The sequence below is a fragment of the Triticum urartu genome, chromosome 4A (genome assembly GCF_056163025.1).
Source record: "Triticum urartu cultivar PI428250 chromosome 4A, HENAU_Tu73, whole genome shotgun sequence".
In the NCBI taxonomy this organism is placed as follows: Eukaryota; Viridiplantae; Streptophyta; class Magnoliopsida; order Poales; family Poaceae; genus Triticum; species Triticum urartu.
In genome coordinates this window covers 583077694-583100327 of record NC_141876.1, presented here as the reverse complement: position 1 = coordinate 583100327, position 22634 = coordinate 583077694, and the positions used below count along the sequence as shown (strand labels likewise).

Sequence of the window (22634 nt, the reverse complement as noted above, 5' to 3'; positions counted from 1 at the left end):
CGCACAAAAGCGGTTCATGAGTGTCGTGAGGTCTGCCATAGATTTCGGCCTTTCCTCACCAAGGTGACGGGCTAGCCACTCGTTGCGGATGTTATGTTTGAAAGCCGCTAGGGCCTCTGCATCCGGACAGTCGACGATTTGATTTTTCTTTGTTAGGAACCGAGTCCAGAATTGCTTGGCCGATTCTTCTGGCTGCTGAATTATGTGGCTCAAGTCATCGGCATCTGGTGGTCGCACATAAGTGCCCTGAAAGCTGTCGAGGAATGCGGCCTCCAGATCTTCCCAACAGCTAATGGACTCTGCTGGCAAGCTGTTAAGCCAATGTCGCGCTGGTCCTTTGAGCTTTAGTGGGAGGTATTTAATGGCGTGTAAGTCATCACCGCGGGCCATGTGCATGTGGAGGAGGAAATCCTCGATCCATACCGCAGGATCTGTTGTGCCGTCGTATGATTCAATATTTACAGGTTTAAACCTTCTGGGATTTGATTATCCATTACTTCGTCTGTGAAGCATAAGGGGTGTGTGGCGCCTCTGTATTGGGCTATATCGCGACGCAACTCAAATGGGTCTTGCCCGCTGTGTTCGGCCCGGCCGGATTTACTTTTACTGTATCCGGCGTGACGTTTATCGTCTCGCATAGCGGCGCGCCCTCGTGATCCGTAGATCGATCTTGCATGTTTTGCTTTGTCCTCCAATACGTCTCGCAGGTCTGGCGTGTTTCCCCATGCTTTTTTATTTGAATGGCGTCAGGGTGCGGGCTGAGCTTTTTGCTGGAATACCTCTCTATCACGGCCACGAGGTGGCCGATCAGCCGCATCATACGCTTCTTCCTCCAGTCGAGGTAGCAACCTGCATTTTGGGTAACTCTTGGAGGGGCGCTCGAGTTTATATTCCTCGGCCACGAGGACTTCAGTCCATCTATCAGCTAGCAGATCTTGATCGGCTTGAAGCTGCTGTTGCTTTTTCTTAAGGCTATTTGCCGTGGCCATAAGCCGGCGCTTGAAGCGCTCTTATTCGACGGGATCCTCTGGCACGGCGAATTCGTCATCGCCGAGGCTTGCCTCGTCTTCGGGGGGGACATGTAATTATCATCATCCGCCTCTCCGTCTGTCGCTCTCTCAGGAGGGCCAGCTCCTCTATCCTCCTGCTCGAAATCTTGCTGGAGGGGGTTGTTGTTGTCTTCGGCGCTATCCGGAGTGTTATTACCTCCTGTGCCGGTATCACCACTTTTGCTTTGGCGGGACTTAGAGCGGCGCCGCTGACGTCGGCGCTTGGGTTGCTTCTTGGAGGGGTCATTCTCCGCTGTCTCGTTGCCATTGCCTTCTTTGGGTGTATCCACCATGTATATATCATATGATGAGGTGGATGTCCAGTGCCCTGCGGGCAGTGGTTCCTCTTCGTCTCTCGCATCATCGTCCATACCGTCGATATCTTCGGAGTCGAAGTCGAGCATGTCGGTTAAGTCATCGACAGTGGCTACTAAGTGGGTGGTGGGTGGGCCGCAAATTTCTTCGTCGTCCGCATCCAAGTCCTGCCGGACGTAGTTCGGCCAGGACTCTCCTGACAAGGAGAGAGACCTTAATGAGTTCAGTATGTCGCCGAAGGGCGAGTGCTGAAAGATATCCGCGGAGGTAAACTCCGTGATCGGCGCCCAATCACATTCGATAGGAATGGGCGCTGGCGGTTCGGAGTCCGTGGCCGGAGAAGAATTCGGCAGTTTAACAACACGGCTCTCGGGCAAGTTAAGGTCGATGTTCGGCTCGATCGCCGCTGAGGGTAACGCCTCCATGGCGGGGTCCATCCACCCGTCCATGGACGGCGCAACTGGCTCCGAATTGAGGGTCGAAGCGGCTGCCTGTGCAATCTCCTGAACACCGTCCGATGGTAGAGCTAAATCGTGCTCATCGTGACCGTGTGACGTACAAGGCAGAGGCTCGAATCCGTCGAAGATCAAGTCTTCACGGATGTAGGCCGTATAGTTTAACCTTCCAAACCTGACCTGGTGGCCAGGGGCGTAACTTTCAATCTGCTCCAGATGGCCAAGCGAATTGGCCCGCAGTGCAAAGCTGCCGGACACGAAGATCTGTCCGGAGAGAAAAGTCTCACCCTGGACTGCATCGCCATCGATGATAGTGGGAGCCATCAAGCCTAACAGCGACGACACAGAGGAACTCTCAATGAAAGCACCAGTGTCGGTGTCAAAACCGGCGGATCTCGGGTAGGGATCCCGAACTGTGCGTCTAAGGCGGATGGTAACAGGAGGCAGGGGACACAATGTTTTACCCAGGTTCGGACCCTCTTGATGGAGGTAAAACCCTACGTCCTGCTTGATTAATATTTATGATATGGGTAGTACAAGAGTAGATCTACCACGAGATCAGATAGGCTAAACCCTAGAAGCTAGCCTATGGTATGATTGTATGTTGTCCTACGGACTAAAACCCTCCGGTTTATATAGACATCAGAGAAGTTAGGGTTACACAAGGTCGGTTACAAAGAAGGAGATATACATATCCGTATTGCCTAGCTTGCCTTCCACGCCAAGTAGAGTCTCATCCGGACACGAGACGAAGTCTTCAATCTTGTATCTTCATAGTCTAACAGTCCGGCCAATGGATATAGTCCGGCTGTCCAAAGACCCCCTAATCCAGGACCCCTCAACGTTCGTAGCTTTCAGTCTTCTAAGTTCATTTTTTTAACATAGGAACCACAACTTTGTGGCTCATAATCTTGCCAAGTTCATGTATAATGTAGGCATAGGTAAACATGTTTGGTTGGACAATTCTAATGACCCAATTGGTGTACCTATGAACATTATTACGAACTAGAACAATGCCCGTGTGTTGCAACGTGATATAAATATTCTAGTACGTTAGCTTGTAATTTACCTGTCCATAATATGCAATTGTGTAATTAAATATCCGTCGAGTTCTATCTGTGATTTAACTTATATTTTGATCAGAAGTGATTTACCTGTTCATAATATGTGATTGTGTAAATAAATGAACATCAAATTTTGCCCGTGATTTATCTTATATTTTAATCATAAGTTTGGTAAGTAAACTAAAGTGAAATTATTTCAGAAGGTAAGTAAATTATGGTGATTGATTATTATACGAGAAAGGTTGGACGAAGGGGTGACTGAAAGAAAAGTGAAATCAAAACTTTATGTTCTTTGTAAGTGGTATAAGTAGAGATCAATGAAGAAGGCAAGGTTTTCTAAAAAAACACGCTATCCCCGTTCCCTTCTCTCCCTGCCACCGAAAAGGTTGCGGCGGCTCGGCGAGCCGACGGCTGCTTCACCGAAAACCGGCGGCGATGACCAAGGATCCAGCAAGCTGGAGGTAGTGACGGGCGAGGCAGCAAGGCGACGAGCAACAAGTCCACGCATGTCATCTCCAACTCCCAGTACGCGTGCATATACATCTAGATACAGGCAAGCCCTCTCTGCTCCGTTTGCTTGAGACCTTTAGCGCTGAACTCGTGATTCTTCTTTGTGTTGAACTGGTGCAAACCTTAATGGACGTGGTGTTGTGAAATTGGTGATGCTTCTTTTTGTTGAACTGGTAAAGACCTTGAGATATTCAGTGGTCAACTAGTGATCCTTGAGACCTTGAATTTATATCGAATATTATGTGGTGAATTGATCTCTGCTGTAGGCCTCTTTTATGCTGGTTATGTTTGAATTTATACTGAAGATCCTTTGTTTTCTTCTGAAAATCCTCTGTTTCTGAGACAAATATTGCACACGTACTAATTGCCGCTAATTGGCTTAGCAGCCGCCATCTCCCGCTATAGGCGAGGGACAGCCGCTAAACAGTCTCGCCCGCGATCTTAGGGGGTGTTTGTTTCCAAGGAATTTTTTGTGTAGGGAGTAGAAAAAGCTCTTCTTAGAGACTTTAACAAACAGGGGCATGGGGGGGACTTTTTAGGGACTAAACTGGTCATTTGGGATTAAATGAAGAAGACTCTCAAGGAGAGTCTTTTTGGAACTTTTTGGGACTTTTCCAACAATACCCCTCCATGCACCCATTGGCCCGCCACTCCATGGTGTTGTTTGATTGTTATTTTTCTATATACTAGGGGCAACATGATCATTTAATAACCTCTAAAAAAGGATTAGGGACTTTTTAGTCTCTGAAAACAAACAGGGAGGGACTTTTTAGGACTAGGAACTTTTTAGTTGAGACTAGAAAAAATCCTAAGACTACAGAACCAAACACCACCTTAAACTTTGATTATCACGCTAGCTAGCACTAGCCTGTCTGATATACAAACTTTGCTGAATATAAATTTTGTAGCTTTTTCTAGCAGCAACTGAATTTATTTTAATTTTTTTGAGAATTTTTAGCGGCAACTAATGGAATGCATAGCTCTTGTTCATGTCAATTACAGCACACCCAAATTTGGTATTATTGGTTGTAAATGACTTGATTTTTTTAGCTTTACTAAGTTTCAGACTTGTACTATGAGTAATTACCGGTACCTCTGATGTAGAATGTGCCCCTTGTTTTTTTTTCTTTAAGAAATGTGCCCCTCGTTTTCAATCGCCTGGTAGTGATGGTCGTCATTGGCTTTGTGACCAGTGACCAGTGACCGGCTGTACTCTTTTTTTTTTCGGGGTGACAGGCGATACTGTTACACGTGACCTCGCCCATGTGATGAAAAGTGTGAACGTTCACGAAGTGCGCTTGTACAGAGATCATCTGTGCATCTCTGTGGTGTAGAGATATAGTAATAATCTCTTGCAGTGAGCAGTGTTTTCCTGCGGATGAGAGTGCCCCTAAACCGTTGCATCCCCTGGGTACACTGCTGCGGCTAGCGTTGCCAACGATTGCCTTGGTGATTTACTCTTGGGTAGGCGTTGGAAAGATAAAGAAAAACACACAAACGAACAAGCACGATGTGGGATGGGGTAGTTCTAAGATGAGAGCGATAATGTCATACTTAGACGTGACCTAGTAGTTACTCCCTCCGTCCCAAAATATAAGAACATTTTTGACAACAGCGGATGCTATTGTCAAAAACGTTCTTATATTTTGGGAATTTTGGGACGGAGGGAGTACATCACATCTAAATGAATTCTAGAAAAAGAGTTATAATCAGCGAGTGCAGCAGTATAGAAGTTTTTTTTAAATTACCAGAAAACCAGCTAAGACTCCATTCAGAAGAAGTAGGCCATCGGCGAGAGCTGCTTGGTTTATTAAAGGAAAACTGGATGAAAACATGAACAATAGGCAACTACACGTATCTAAGCTAGGTCACTAGCGCCACAAGACATGCAAAAATGCTGAAAAACTAAACACGGCAAATCCTCCATCGCACTCGCAACCCGACGACTTCGACTTCGCTGCAACAGCACAGGAGCACCTACACCGAGCATGTATGCAACAAGCATGTTCTTCAACCTCGTCAGCATTGGAGAGAGAAGACATATCTGGAGAAAGGATACATGTGCTACATCCACATTTCTCTCTTCCCGAAACCATGCGGCACAGCCATTGTGATTTTTCGATGGGGGGGGGGGAATATTTGTCTTATTTTTGTGGGAAATTATTGGAAAACCTTCACGCTAGCCAACACCTGTGTGCAAGTGGATTTAAGCAACAAAGGTAAGGGGGTGATAGATAGTTAGAGGTACGTTAATCCGTGGACGTGTTCTTTGGAAGCCTCTTGATCCCGACTTTTTTAAGATAAATGTTGACGCTAGTTTTGTGGAGAGCATGAGATCTGCTAGCGTAGGTGTTGCTGCCGGGAATCATGTGGGCGAAGTCATGGTTTCTTCGTGGGATTTTTTATTCGGTCGTGTACCTCTGTGGATGAAGTGGAACTTGATGCGTGCCTCCGCGGGTTATATGTTGGTATTACACTTCACAAACCAATTTTTTTTTCTGAAAACTGATTGCCCCTTTGTTGCATCTTCTCTCGCAAAAGAAACCATGGACAAGTCTCCTCTTGTTGATCTGAGAAAGGAAGCAATGAGCGTCTCAAAGTTTATGGAGAATCTTAAGATTATGAAGATTGATGAGCAGGCAAACAGGATGGCGCATGAGAATGCTAGGTTTGGTTTCGATAGCAGGACCGATGGTGTGGTTTGCAATGGTGTTCTGCCCTGCGTGGCAAACTATGCACTCCCTCCGTCGTAAAATAAGTGTCTCAACATTGTACTAACTTTGAGACGGGGGAGTAGGAATAAATGATTGTAAGAATGTTGTTGATTAATTAATATATATGGGTGGGGATTTTGAAGGAAAAAAACGTGGGGCACAGCAGGTCTCTACTAGTCCAAGAATGAGAGGAGGAGAAAGGGTGTGGGCACAAGAATGGGCGCCTTTATTATCCACCTCGTTACTTCCCCAAACCCGCGACTCGACACCTCCCCGGAGAAAATACCAAGACACAACACCGCAAACCACCCATCCATCCCCAGCTCCCGGCCCGATTCCAAAACTGTTACCGGTACTAGCACAGTCACACTATTAATACGCAAAGTAGGACGACGCGGCCGTCCGATCCATCACCAGACCAGTACACCACATCATACGCCCAAACCACACGCGCGCACACGCCGTCGGCTGGAAGGAGAGCAGAGCACCACTAACAAAACAAAACAAAAGGACGAGAACAATAACACAAACAAAACGGAACAAACCAGCAGCCAGGATGACAAGATACCCACGGGCCGCAGGCAGGCAGGCCGGTCGCATAATTATCCATCCATCGCAACATGGGCACGCATCTGGCTCGGGACGGACAAGATAAGAGATGCACGCAGCAATCACGGGATCCCCCTGTGGATGGGGTGCTCATGCTCTGCCTGCACCCTCCCCAGCAAGCAAATCAAATTCCATGCCGCCTTTCACCCTCTCCCCGCGGCCCGCTAGGTCACACATCGGGATACTACTCCAGTAGATAGGGTTGGATTCCTCCACCCCACTCCACTCCTACCAGTGTCAGTGAGTGGGCTGCTAGCTGGTGACAGCAGCACCGCAGTGGTGAAAGACCGGCTGCTGACTTTTCCCTTTGGAGAAACCACCATGGACTGCCTGCTTTTCCAGGCGGAAAATACCATCACCGGAACGGAATGGAATGCTACTCATCCGGCCGCCGCTGCATCAACAAGAGATCCCAGGCGGAAACACCACTCGTGCACCATCACATCAGATCAAACATCCGTCAAAGCCAGATCGATCGCCTGGGATGGAATGGAATGAAAAGAAAAGGCGGGCGCTTGCACAGATCTGGAGCCGGAATGAAGCCCGCTTTCAGGTGGAAAAGAGACTGCTTGCACAGATCTGGAGCCGCAAAGACTCACCACATCAAGATCAACATCAGATCAGCTGGGATAGATTTCAGGTGAAAAAGGGGGAGGGAGCATTGCGCAGATCTGGAGCCACAAAGATGGTTCATCATTCATAAAGCTCTCTCTCAATTCTTACACTGAGATGTTACACACTACCACTACTACTAGGATAACCGCTACTACTACTACTACTACTACTTGGTAACATCACAGCTGCTACTAGGCAAGAAGAAAGAACAAAGCCGCTAAAGCTGGCGCGAAGAACAGCAGCAGCTGCTGCTGCAGCTGCATCATCATCGTTCATTCATTCGTTATTCAACAACTAATCAGCCGGAAAAACTAGCAGGAAAGAACAAGGGGGAGCAGGCAGAGACGCCGCAACATCTCTGCCTGCATGCTTGCTTGATTGCTAGGCAAGCAGCAGCAAGCGAGCAAATCACTCACACTCTGGATCTCCTCTCATCTCTCTTCTCTTCTCCTCTCTCCGCTTGCTGCTGCTAGCTAGCTAGGTGGGGCTGGGTCAGCCGTAGATGACGCCGGAGGAGAGGGCCATGAGGAGGATGGCCGCCTTCTCCTCCTCGCCCAGCCGCGGCCTGCGCCGCATCCGCCGCCGCTGCTTCAGCACCACCTCCTTGCCGAACCCCACCACGCGGAGCTCCACCTCGCGCCCCCTCTTGGTCGTCGTCGTCTTCTTCTTGGCCTGCTGCGGCTGCTGCTGCTCCGGATCCGCGCTCTCGCCGCCGGCCTCCGAGCACGCCGCGGGCGCGGCGGCGGCCGCCGGCTGCCTCTTCTTGGGAGGGTCCTCGAGGCCCATCGCCTCCCTCCGCTTCTTCCTGTACCGGATCCCGCACGCGTTGCACAGCGACTGGATCGAGGGAGAGAGAGAAAAACAGATCAGCCGCCGTAGATCAGCTCGGGAAACCACAGATCGGGGGTAAACAGAGGGGTTAGATAGCAGATCGGGAGGGATCTGCGGCACTCACCATGGGGCCGGAGGGTCCGCCGCGCCAGAGCGGCGTCTTGGTGGTGTTGCAGGCGGTGCATGCCTTGGGCTGGCTGCCGGCGGCCGGGCGCTCGCCGGGATCCAGCGATCCGCTCCCCTGCCAACAGATCGAGGCAAAACACGTCAGATCACCACCAAATCCCTGCTTCACATGTACAGATCGGGCACGGAAAACACGCTCTGGATCGGATCAGCTCACCTTCTCGACCGAGGAGCTCATGTCCGGCGCCAGGATCGGCAGATCTGCGACAGGCGCCCCCTCTCAGCTCCGGCGATCCGCGGCTCCGGCCACCGCACCCGCTCCTCGTCGCGGATCGGGGGTTTAGGGGTTTGGTGCCCAGCCCGATCCGCAGCCACAGATCTCTGCTGCCGGGAGGATCCTACGGGCAACCACCAGAGCAGAGCACTGGATCAATCGATCGGTGGCCAACGGCAGGGGTTTGGAGTGGGAGGCGGCGGCGGGAAGGGGGAGGGGAGGGAGGGAGGAGGGGAATGGATGAGGTGGTGGTGGGTCGGAGGGGGGAGGAGAGATAAAGGGCGGAGATTTGGATTTCGGATCTGAAAATGGGGGAGGGAAGAGGGGCGCGCCGTGGAGGGAAACGGAAAAGGGTGGAGGGAAATGGGGGCGGGGGTGGAATTCGGGGGGCGCCCGTATATGTATGTATCGCCGCCGGCGTGCTTTGTCGAGTGATGACTGCTTTGGGGCTTTTCGGCCGGCCGGCCGTCTAGGAAGATTTGGGAAGGTTTTAGAGCGCATGGATGGATGATGGTGGTGCACGTGAGCGTGTTCTTTTTTCTTTCTTTGTGGTTTGTGTTAACGGTGTAGCGTGTGATGTCATCTGTGTGTGACTGGTGTACCAAGAGAGTAAAATATTCACAAAAAAATCAAGGCTTATTGCGATTGTGCGTCGAAAGTACAGGGTGCCATATAAACATGATAGAAGTTACATTGGGGTACCTGGATCACTGAACGACTAGTGCCGCTGCGGCGCATCGTTGTTGTCACTCCTGTATCAAAGCTGGACTGACCTTGTCGGTGACGGATGGGTCTATGTGTTCGACAAGTTACAGTGAATGCAAGGCTAAGAGGGTGTTTGGTTGGGCTGTGAGCTGTGGGAAAGCTGGTGTGGGGTGTGAGCTGTGGAAAAGCTGCTGTGAGCAGAATTGTCGTTTGGTAAACTGCATGTCTGAGCTGTGGCTTTCGAGTAAAATGTCTTGAATGCCCTTGAAATGTTGAAATGGTGTTTGTGTACTAATATAATGCTAGTAATCTGTTTTAGACATGTTCCACTAATTTTTGAGCTATTATACATATGTTGCGGGTAATTAAAATGCGAGGATAGTAAACCAATAGAACTACAAATATAACATTAACTCTTCATACATCATCCTAGCACATATATACCAAAAGACTTAAATTGTTCATACATCACCATCCACATATCTACACCAAAACACACCTCTTGGTTGGTGGCCAAAGAAAGGGGTTTGGAGGAGGAGGGGGAGGGGGGGAATGGATGGGGTGGTGGGTCGGAGGGAAGGGGGAGGAGAGATAAAGGGGGAGATTTGGATTTCGGATCTGAAAATGGGGGAGGGAAGAGGGGGCGCCGTGGAGGGAAATTGGGGTAGGGGAATTCAGGGGTCGTATATGTATCGGCGTCACGCCACGCTGCCAACGTGCTTTGTCGAGTGGTTGGACTGGGGCTTTTCGGCCGGCCGACCATCTAGGAGGATTTGGGAAGGTTTTAGAACACATGGACGGATGGATGATGATGGTGTACATGTGTGTGTGTGTTTTGTTTTCTTTTTGGTTTGTGTTAACTGCCTAGTGTGATGTCATCTGTATGCCTAATGTACAAAGAGCGTAAATAAACAAATTCAAAACAATCCATGCTTGTTTCGATGGTGTGTCAAAAGTATAGAGTGCCATATAAACATGATAAAAAATTACATTGAGGTCTTTGGGCCACCGAACAACCAGTGTCGCCAGCGGCGCATGGTTGTTGTCACTCCTATTCCAAAGCTGGTCTAACCTTGTCAATGACAGCTAGGTCTATGTATTCGACAAGTTACATTGAATGCAAGGCTAAGAAAGTGTTTGGTTGGGCTGTGAGGTGTGGGAAGCTGACGTGGGTTGTGAGCTATGGGAAAGCTGCCGTGAGCAGAATTGTCGTTTGGTAAAATGCATGTCTGAGCTGTGGCTTTCGAGTAAAATGTCTTGAATGCCGTTGAAATGTTGAAATGGTGTCTGTGTACTAATATAATGGTAGTAATATGTTTTAGACATGTTTCACTAATTTTTGAGCTATTATACATATGTTGCAGGTAATTAAAATGCGAGGATAGTAAATCGATAGAGCTACAAATATAACATTAATTCTTCATACATCATCCTAAGCACATATATACCAAAAGACTTAAATTGTTCATACATCACCATCCACATATCTACACCAAAACACACCTCTTGGTTGGTAGCCAACGAAAGGGGTTTGGAGGAGGGGGGAGGGAGGGTGTCGGGGATATACCCCGTGGCGTAAACCGGCTGGAAATATAACCCGGCCGGACTGGACGACTCATTGGTAACCCGCCCGGAGCTTGGCGGTTCACGGGCTACCCGCCCGATCTTGGCGGTGCATTAGTAACCCGGCGGGCGGGTTAGATGGATGACGAGGCCCATGGCCTAGAAGGCCGGTTCACGTTTAATGGTGGGCCGATTTAAGAGGAAAGGCATGAGGAATATTTACCTTACAAGGAGTTAAGACCAGGACTTGTATCCGGTTTGTATTAGAGATAGACTAGTCCTAATCCTAATAGGATCCACATGTAAACCGCCCCTTCAACATATATAAGGAGGGGCAGGGCTCCCAAAAGAGGACAGGCTACAAGCAAGAAGAAACAATCTTAGGGCTAGACACAAAGAGGAGAGTCGGTTTACGGCGACTCCCTCGTGATGATAATGAGACCTAGCCTCAAACAACATGTAGGGTTGTTACCGGATGATGTTTCCCGGGGCCCGAAGCTGTCTAAATCCCTGTCTTGTGTTGCGTCTCTCGATTCCGCTCAACCCCTCTCAAGCTACCACATAGATGCGTTGGCCTCACGACTAAGTCCTTACACTAGGACATCTGACGTGACAAATCCACGACAGTTGACGCCCACCGTGGGGCCTGCGCACGATGGTGTTGTGTTCTTGGAGGGATTTCTTTAGGGATCGAGAAGTTCGTGTTTTGGCCGGATTGGCGAATCTTTTCTGCTGCTGCTCTTCAGGCGTGAGGATCAAAGCAATCAAAACCATCACGGACTCAACCTTTGCAGCTAGTTATGGATAGGATACACGCCGGTCCAACAGGCGGGTCAACTCAACCACGACCCGGACTCTGCATGGCTGCTGACGCGGCACCGCCTCTGCCGTGGTTCTGTTTGGCTTCGCTGGGCCGACCTCGCTTCGTCTTTTCTGTGAGCCGCCCCAGCTGCTGCCTCCACGGTGTCACCTCGCCGATTCGCTGCTGCCTCCACCGCTTTGCCGCTTCACCTCGCCGGGGTACCTCCGCCATTGCGTTTCGAGCCGGCCCCGAGCCGCTTCGCTGGTCCGCCTCCTCTGCTCCAAGTCGTGGTTTCCCCTGGCCGACAAAGCATCGCTACCACAAGCTGCCGCCGGGGGTGGCGGGGCGACCGGTGTGCCAAGTCGCCTCTGCTATTGATCTCCACGGGTGTGACCTCAAACCGCCGGCGGAGTGCCTCTGAGTTGCCGCCCCGTTCAGTTACTTGGCCGCTTCCGCAGGCCGCCCTCACCGCTCATCTCTAAGTCGCCAAAATCGCCTTGAGCCGCCGGTCTTCACCGTTCTCACCTCTCCACTGCGCTGAGCCGCCTGCAACAAGCCATTCACCGGAGTCCCTCAGACCGCGCGCGGGTTCGCCGGGGTGCTATTGTGCTGTCAACCACATAGCCTAGAACCGCCCCAGCTAGCCTGCCTGCCTTCGCCTCTGCTGCAGCCATCTGAGCTGCCCCGTTGAATCACGGACCGCCGTCATCTCTGCAGCCGCCGGCCGTGACCCTCTGTTCTCTGCCGCTGGCAGAAGCAGATAATAAGAGCGACGCATAGCATGGTTGCCTAGATAAAACAGAGGAAGCCAGACGAGATGTATTGAACAATTACTCTCGTTCGCAATATATTTTGTGCAGGATAATAATTATCAAAAAGATGGTGCCATACTGTGCCTATGGAGGGCGCTTTAGCATTATCACGCCCCGGCGTTTCCGCCCGCTTACTTTTGGAACAGGTGTGCACAAGTCGTCGCCCGTACAGCTTAATCTACTTCAACTCACCAGGACTGTCCCTATGGCCGGCTCGCCCGTCTGCACCGGTTTACAATGCAGCGGCCGATTCATCTATCCGAGCTGCCTCTGATGTTGCGATCACTTTTATCGTCCGTCTCTCGCGGCCTGGTCTACATCAACATACCGGGCCGCACCTGTCTGCATGAGCTATTTATTGGGTATGAGCAAGTCACAGCTTGGGTAGCTCGGTTTTCTTTCAAATTGGAGGCAAATTATCATCAAACCGCCGTTTGCACTGGATGGTTCAATGGGCAGGCGCACAAGTCATCGCCACTACAGTTTTGATTAACTTCAAATCGCTAGTTGGAAGAAACCATTGGCCGAGTTGCTGACACGGCTCATATGGGATCATTTACAACCCGCCGCAGTCACCTCAACCTTCTATGGATTCACATCGTGCTATCAACGCTAATGATATACAAGTTATGCTAGTTTATATCACGGTCAAATATGGAGAGTCCCAAGCCAACTCCTTGAGTCACCTTTGAGACTCGGGGGCTACGATGACATGACTCAGTGAATATTGCCGGTTTCAGCAAATTTAAGAACCCCAGGACGATGGAGGGAAGGATAACCCGGTCCCGGAGGCTACTGTTATATTGATGAAAGTTTAAAGGCCGTCATAAAATTTCCGGTTTAGAAAGTATATGACAGTTATAAAATCCCGGCTCAATGAAGAAGTTCCGAGTCATCAGAAAGGATTCCGGTTTACAATCCGGCTTAAGGGAAGTCAGTCTCACTGAAGCTCTCAAATATCCGGTTTACAATCCGGTTCAAGGGAAATCTGTTGTCCACCAAAGCTCTGAAGCTCTCAAATCCGGTTTAACAATGTCCGGTTCAAAAAGGAATTAACTTCTCGCAAGTTCGAGTTTAAAGGCCGTCAGAAAATTTCCTGCTGAAAATGAAGATTCCGGTTTAAAATCTGGTTCAAGGGAAAGATATCTCCCACAAAGCTTGGAAGCTCTCAATATCCGGTTCAAGATCCCGGTTCAAGAAGAATTTATCTCTTGCAAAAAGTTAAAAATTGCCAAAGAGGACCTGCTGCCATGATGCGCGGTTCAAACATGGGTATCCTGCCTTACTGGCCTGGCATATTATTGATCACATGGGGCTTCTGCTTCATAAAGCAGGGTCTATGTTCTTTTACATCATGTGTGGTTACACGGAGTTGTTCTAAAGCGGCCTCCGGTTTACCCCTTGAGTTCGCTTTTTAAAAGCATCATGTTATATCACTTGGAGGATTGGTCATGTCCGAACCAATACCATACCTCTTGATAGGCGAGAGCCACCAGATCACTTGGGGACTTGGTCACGTCTGAACCAGTCATGCCTCTTGATCGACCTAAGGCCACAGAATCACTTGGGGGCTTGGTTGAACCCGAACCATTGCCATGCCACTTGGTCGGCATAAATGCCACGGTTTCATTTGGGGACCTCGCTGACTAGAACCATAGTTACACCTAACGGGAGCTTGGTCGTGTTCGGCCATGGTAACGCCATTTGATCAGCTCAAATAAACCTTTTTTTGCAAACGGTTTTTCATTGCTTTTGCTTCGCACTTTTCTTTGCAAGATACTTTTTTCTTTTTTATTGCTTTTTTTTAAACCGACAAAGTTTTCAACCAATCAATTGACGGAACACAGTTCACGTCAATCCGGAGACTATTTGCCCGGTGTGATCCTTGTTGTTAACATCCTCTTATGGAGTAACACGGTGTTTATCACAAACCGGCACGGTTTTATCATAAACCAGCAAAATATGACGGGAGTTATCATACTCAAGATTTGGGTTATCACCCTTGCTAAAAAAAAGTTGGTAAACCAACAATGTGATACAATGTCACAGAAACAGGTTTGTTAAACCGGCCTGGCTTTGGACTATAAGTCGCCAGTATATATATATATATATATATATATATATATATATATATATATATGTATTTGGATTGCGCCATTGGAATCATGCGCTTATAAATCATTGGTTTATATTATTCAAATAGCCAAGTTTGGCTGAATTTTCATTATGATATTGAATGAATAAGGTTTTCACCGGATTATATTATCTTGAATAGCCAACATGGTTGGATTTTTATGGTTATTAATAACCGTTATTATTGAGTTTTCAAAGTCGCTATAGCGCAATGTCTACTATTTTATCAAAGGATATGATTTATTCTACAATGGAAGGAATAGTCCCGAGTCGCTGCAGGCTTACAACCCGGCACTTGGGGGCTACATTGTTCAAATCGACATTACATGCAAGTCTCATGTCGCTGCAAGCATGCATCATGACACTTGGGGGCTAATGCCAAGTCATTTTTAGTCTTATTGAACACCCGACTCATCATATTATAATGAGCCGGCCCTTGGGGGCTACCAATTGCTCCTGTCAACAATTCAAGGTACACAAGTTTTCATCCATAAATATTGAAGGATCCACTGCTCAGTTGGTAAAGCACAAAGCTTTTAACCTTGTGGACGTGGGTTCAAGCCCTACGATGGAAGCTACATTATAAGATGTTATTTTCATTGAAGTATATATCAAGTCCCGATTCAAGTATTATCTTACTAAAGCCGGCCCTTGGGGGCTACACATCACTGCTCAAGTCTACATGATTATATTTACAAAGTCCCTGCTCATTATTGCATAATGACCCGGCCCTTGGGGGCTACACTGATTGAAGTTTTTATAAGCAACTACAAGTCCCATGTTGCTGCAATCATGACAACCCGGCACTTGGGGGCTACATATGTGGAATACTCAATTCTGACTAGTGACTGGGATGAACAACATGGATTTCTTCAAAATTGGTAATATTTATATTGAAGCAAGTCTTAAGCCATCACTTTGTTCTGCTCAAGACTTGGGGGCTACAGATGAATATTTCAAGACCAATATTTCTAAAACCGGTGCTTTGGAAGCCGACTCAAGTGGATTATTCTTCACAATATTTCTCTGTGAGAAACCAATGTCAGCAAATTGATTATGAAGCTAGTCTGTTGACCCGGATTTCCCAGAAGGAGGAAATGGCAAGGAATTAAGGATGATCAGATGCCGGTTTACAAGAATTCTTAACCCGGAGCATAACCTATCAAATTTGCTCTTGTGTTTATTTTACAGGATCAGTTTAACATGGATAAATCCAAATTAAACTGGGGGCTAATGTTGGGGATATACCCCGTGGCGTAAACCGGCCGGAAATATAACCCGGCCGGACTGGACGACTCACTGGTAACCCGCCCGGAGCTTGGCGGTTCACGGGCTACCCGCCCGGTCTTGGCGGTGCATTAGTAACCCGGCAGGCGGGTTAGATGGATGACGAGGCCCATGGCCCAGAAGGCCGGTTCACGTTTAATGGTGGGCCGGTTTAAGAGGAAAGGCATGAGGAATATTTACCTTACAAGGAGTTAAGACCAGGACTTGTATCCGGTTTGTATTAGAGATAGACTAGTCCTAATCCTAATAGGACTCCACATGTAAACCGCCCCTTCAACATATATAAGGAGGGGCAGGGCTCCCAAAAGAGGAAAGGCTACAAGCAAGAAGAAACAATCTTAGGGCTAGACACAAAGAGGAGAGCCGGTTTACGGCGACTCCCTCGTGATGATAATGAGACCTAGCCTCAAACAGCCTGTAGGGTTGTTACCGGATGATGTTTCCCGGGGCCCGAAGCTGTCTAAATCCCTGTCTTGTGTTGCGTCTCTCGATTCCGCTCAACCCCTCTCAAGCTACCACATAGATGCGTTGGCCTCACGACTAAGTCCTTACACTAGGACATCTGACGTGACAAATCCACGACAGAGGGGGGAATGGATGGGGTGGTGGGTCGGAGGGAAGGGGGAGGAGAGATAAAGGGGGAGATTTGGATTTCGGATCTGAAAACGGGGGAGGGAAGAGGGGGCGCCGTGGAGGGAAATTCTGGTAGGGGAATTCAGGGGTCGTATATGTATCGGCGTCACGGCACGCCGCCAACGTGCTTTGTCGAGTGGTTGGACTGGGGTTTTCGGCCGGCCGACCAAATAGGAGGATTTGGGAAGGTTTTAGAACACATGGACGGATGGTTGATGATGGTGTACATGTGTGTGTGTTTTGTTTCCTTTTTGGTTTGTGTTAACGGCCTAGTGTGATGTCATTTGTATGCCTAATGTACAAAGAGTGTAAATAAACAAATTCAAAACAATCCATGCTTGTTTCGATGGTGTGTCAAAACTATAGAGTGCTATATAAACATGATAAAAATTGCATTGAGGTCTCTGGGCCACCGAACAACCCGTGTCGCCAGCGGCGCATGGTTGTTGTCACTCCTATTCCAAAGCTAGTCTAACCATGTCAATACAGCTGGGTCTATGTATTCGACAAGTTACAGTGAATGCAGGGCTAAGAAAGTGTTTGGTTGGGCTATGAGCTGTGGGAAAGCTTGCGTGGGTTGTGAGCTGTGGGGAAGCTGCCGTGAGCAGAATTGTCATTTGGTAAAATGCATGTCTGAGTTGTGGCTTTCGAGTAAAATGTCTTGAATGTTGTTGAAATGTTGAAATGGTGTTTGTGTACTAATATAATGATAGTAATATGTTTTAGACATGTTTCACTAATTTTTGAGCTATTATACATATGTTGCAGTTAATTAAAATGCGAGGATAGTAAACCGATAGAGCTACAAATATAACATTAATTCTTCATACATCATCCTAAGCACATATATACCAAAAGACTTAAATTGTTCATACATCACCATCCACATATCTACACCAAAACACACCTCTTGGTTGGTGGCCAACGAAAGGGGTTTGGAGGAGGGGGAGGGAGGGGGAATGGATGGGGTGGTGGGCCGGAGGGAAGGGGGAGGAGAGATAAAGGGGGAGATTTGGATTTCAGATCTGAAAACGGAGGAGGGAAGAGGGGGCTCCGTGGAGGGAAATTAGGGTAGGGGAATTCAGGGGTCGTATATGTATCGGCGTCACGCCACGCCGCCAACGTGCTTTGTCGAGTGGTTGGACTGGGGCTTTTCGGCCGGCCGACCGTCTAGGAGGATTTGGGAAGGTTTTAGAACACATGGACGGATGGATGATGATGGTGTACATGTGTGTGTGTTTTGTTTTCTTTTTGGTTTGTGTTAACGGCCTAGTGTGATGTCATCTGTATGCCTAATGTACAAAGGGCGTAAATAAACAAATTCAAAACAATCCATGCTTTGTTTCGATGGTGTGTCAAAAGTATAGAGTGACATATAAACATGATAAAAATTACATTGAGGTCTCTGGGCCACCGAACAACCAGTGTCGCCAGCGGCGCATGGTTGTTGTCACTCCTATTCCGAAGCCGGCCTAACCTTGTCAATGACAGTTGGGTCTATGTATTCGACAAGTTACAGTGAATGCAAGGCTAAGAAAGTGTTTGGTTGGGCTGTGAGCTGTGGGAAAGCTGGCGTGGGTTGTGAGTTGTGGGAAAGCCACCGTGAGCAGAATTGTCGTTTGGTAAAATGCATGTCTGAGCTGTGGCTTTCGAGTAAAATGTCTTGAATGCCGTTGAAATGCTGAAATGGTGTTTGTATACTAATATAATGGTAGTAATATGTTTTAGACATGTTTCACTAATTTTTGAGCTATTATACATATGTTGCAGGTAATTGAAATGCGAGGATAGTAAACCGATAGAGATACAAATATAACATTAATTCTTCATACATCATCCTAAGCACATATATACCAAAAGACTTAAATTGTTCATACATCACCATCCACATATCTACACCAAAACACACCTCTTGGTTGGTGGCCAACGAAAGGGGTTTGGAGGAGGGGGGGAGGGGGGAATGGATGGGGTGGTGGGTCGGAGGGAAGGGGGAGGAGAGATAAAGGTTGAGATTTGGATTTCGGATCTGAAAATGGGGGAGGGAAGAGGGGGTGTCGTGGAGGGAAATCGGGCTGGGGGGATTCAAGGGTCGTATATGTATCGACGCCACGCCACGCCGGTTGGTCTGGGGCTTTTCGGCCGGCCGGCCATCTAGGAGGATTTGGGAAGGTTTTAGAACACATGGATGGATGATGATGGTCTACGTGTGTGTTTTTTGGTTTTCTTTCTGGTTTGTGTTAACGGCCCAGTGTGATGTCATTTGTATGCCTAATGTACAAAGAGCGTAAATAAACAGATTCAAAACAATCCATGCTTGTTTCGATGGTGTGTCAAAAGTAGAGTGCCATATAAACATGATAAAAATTACTTTGAGGTCTCTGGGCCAACGAACGACCAGTGTCGCCAGCGGCGCATGGTTGTTGTCACTCCTATTCCGAAGTCGGTCTAACCTTGTCAATGACAGCTGGGTCTATGTATTCAACAAGTTATAGTGAATACAAGGCTAAGAGTGTTGGTTGGGTTGTGAGTTGTGGGAAAGCTGATGTGAGTAGTATTGTCGTGTGGTAAACTGTGCGTGTGAGTCGTGGCTTTCAAGCAAAATGTCTTGAATACCCTTGTGATGTTGACATGGTGTTTATGTACTAGAATAATGATAATAATCTGCTTTTAGACATGTTTCACTGATTTTTTTAGTTGTTGTACGCTTGTTGCAGGTAATTAAAATGTGAGAATTGTAAACCAACAGAACTACAAACATAACATCAATTCTTCATACATCATCCTAAGCACATATATATACCAAAAGACTTAAAATTGTTCACACATCACCATCCACATATCTACACCAAAAGACACCTCTTGATGTCTCGTGTCTATGCCAAAGAAATTACTTATTCATGCATTATCAGTCACATCTATACCAAAAGACATCACTAGCTCTCCCATAAGACAGTTACTCTCCTACCGCGGTAAATAAATAGTTAGCAATGTTATCACGAACATCATTCATGTTTACCGTTGGGTTGTGAACTGTGGGAAAGCTGACGTGGGTTGTGAGCTGTGGGAAACCTGCCGTGAGCAGAATTGTCGTTTGGTAAAATACATGTCTGAGCTGTGGCTTTCGAGTAAAATGTCTTGAATGCCGTTGAAATGTTGAAATGGTGTTTGTGTACTAATATAATGGTAGTGATATGTTTTAGACATGTTTCACTAATTTTTGAGCTATTATACATATGTTGCAGGTATTTAAAATGCGAGGATAGTAAACCGATAGAGCTACAAATATAACATTAATTCTTCATACTTCATCCTAAGCACATATATACCAAAAGACTTAAATTGTTCATACACCACCATCCACATATGTACACGAAAACACACCTCTTGGTTGGTGGCCAACGAAAGGGGTTTGGAGGAGGGGGGAGGGGGGGAATGGATGGGGTGGTGGGTCGGAGGGAAGGGGGAGGAGAGTGATGACCCACAAGTATAGGGGATCTATCATAATCTTTTCGATAAGTAAGAGTGTCAAACCCAACGAGGAGCAGAAGGAAATGATAAGCGGTTTTCAGCAAGGTATTCTCTGCAAACACTGAAATTATAGGTGACAGATAGTTTTGTGATAAGATAATTTGTAACGAGCAACAAGTAACAAAAGTAAATAAAGTGCAGCAAGGTGGCCCAATCCTTTTTGTAGCAAAGGAAAAGCCTGGACAAATTCTTATATGGAAGAAAGCGCTCCCGAGGACACATGAGAATATCGTCAAGCTAGGTTTCATCACGATTATATGATTCACGTTCGGTACTTTGATAATTTGGTATGTGGGTGGACCGGTGCTTGGGTGTTGTCCTTACTTGGACAAGCATCCCACTTATGATTAACCTCTATTGCAAGCATCCGCAACTACAACAAAAGTATTAATGTAAGCCTAACCATATCATGAAACATATGGATCCAAATCAGCCCCTTACGAAGCAACGCATAAACTAGGGTTTAAGCTTCTGTCACTCTAGCAACCCATCATCTACTTATTACTTCCCAATGCCTTCCTTTAGGCCCAAATAATGGTGAAGTGTCATGTAGTGGACGTTCACATAACACCACTAGAGGAGAGACAACATACATCTCATCAAAATATCGAACGAATACCAAATTCACATGACTACTAATAGCAAGACTTCTCCCATGTCCTCAGGAACAAACGTAACTACTCACAAAGCATATTCATGTTCATAATCAGAGGGGTATTAATATGCATATAGGATCCGAACATATGATCTTCCACCAAGTAAACCAACTAGCATGAACTACAAGGAGTAATGAACACTACTAGCAACCCACAGGTACCAATCCCAGTCTTGGAGACAAGAACTGGATACAAGAGATGAACTAGGGTTTGAGAGGAGATGGTGCTAGTGAAGATGTTGATGGAGATTGCCCTCTCCCGATGAGAGGAGAGTTGGTGATGACGATGGCGATGATTTCCCCCTCCCGGAGGGAAGTTTCCCCGGCAGAGCAGCTCCGTCGGAGCCCTAGATTGGTTCCGCCAAGGTTCCGCCTCGTAGCGGCGGAGTCTCGTCCAGAAAGATCGCTTATGATTTTTTTTCCTCATCGAAAGACTCCATATAGCAGAAGATGGGCATCGGAGGGCCACCAGGGGGCCCACGAGGTAGGGGGGCACGTCCAGGGGGTAGGGCACGCCCCCACCCTCGTGGGGCAGGGTGTGGCCCCCTGGTGAACTTCTTGCGCTCAATATTTTTTATATATTCTGAAAATGACTTCCGTGAAGTTTCAGGACTTTTGGAGCTGTGCAGAATAGGTCTCTAATATTTGCTCCTTTTCCAGCCCAGAATCCCAGCTGCCGGCATTCTCCCTCTTTATGTAAACCTTGTAAAATAAGAGAGAATAGGCATAAGTATTGTGACATAATGTATAATAACAACCCATAATGCAATAAATATCGATATAAAAGCATGATGCAAAATGTACGTATCAACTCCCCCAAGCTTAGACCTCGCTTGTCCTCAAGCGAAAGCCGAAATCAAAAAATATGTCCACATGTTTAGAGATAGAGGTGTCGATAAAAATAAAATACGGACATGAGGGCATCATGATCATTCTTAGAACATCAACTTACATAATTCTTGTCATATGATCTCTTATGCTAGAGTAATAATTCAATCACAATTTCAAGTGTGAATCATAAACTTCATTGACAACTAACAAACTATAATCTCAGTCATTGGAGCAACTGCAATTTATCATAACATAAGAAAGAGTCAATATAAGAGCTTTTCAGCTAGTCCACATACTCAGCTATCATATAGTCTTTCACAATTGCTAACACTCACGCAATACTTATGGGTATGGAGTTTTAATCGGATAGAGAGAAAGATAGGGGCTTATAGTTTTGCCTCCCAACGTTTTACCTCAAGGGTAATGTCAACATTATAGTTCATGAAAACTCACAAATATTTTCACAAAAGTCAGAGAATATAGCCATCGTGCATCTTTGGAAGGTAGCAGGTGCATTACATAAACCAAAAGGCATACGTCTATAAGCAAAAGTACCGAACGGGCAAGTAAAAGTGGTCTTAGATTGATCATCAGCTGACACAGGTATTTGAGAGAAACTAGAATAACCATCTAGAAAGCAAAAATGTGTATGTTTGGATAATATTTCTAGCATTTGATCAATAAAATGCAAGGGGTAATGATCTTTTTAGTAGCCTTATTTAATTTGCAGAAATCAATTACCATCCTATAACCTGTAATAATCCTTTGCGGAATCAATTCATCTTTATCATTAGGAACGACAGTAATACCTCCCTTTTTAGGGACACAATGGACAGGACTTACCCACTGACTATCAGCAACGGGATAAATTATACCTGCCTCAAGGAGCTTTAGTATTCCCTTTCTTACCACTTCTTTCATCTTAGGATTCAGCCGTCGTTGGTGATCACGAACTGGTTTGGCATCTTTCTCCAAATTTATTTTGTGTTGACATAGTGTGAGACTAATGCCCTTAAGATCATCGAGAGTATATCCAATAGCAGTACGGTGCTTCTTCAGAGTTTTCAATAATCTCCCTTCTTCCTGCTCTGAAAGGTTAGCACTAATAATAACAGGATATATC

At 47.0% G+C, this 22634-nt stretch overlaps 1 protein-coding gene across 1 annotated transcript; it reads right to left on the bottom strand.

The window, feature by feature from the left end:
- Window positions 1–7388: 7388 nt before the first annotated feature.
- On the bottom strand, window positions 7389–8940 carry LOC125552964 (GATA transcription factor 15). The gene is made up of 3 exons (XM_048716689.2): window positions 8506–8940; window positions 8287–8403; window positions 7389–8168 (listed from the first exon to the last, which is right to left on the bottom strand). The coding sequence occupies exons 1-3, from the start codon at window positions 8524–8526 to the stop codon at window positions 7824–7826; spliced, it is 483 nt and encodes a 160-aa protein (XP_048572646.1). The 5' UTR covers window positions 8527–8940; the 3' UTR covers window positions 7389–7823.
- Window positions 8941–22634: the final 13694 nt, after the last annotated feature.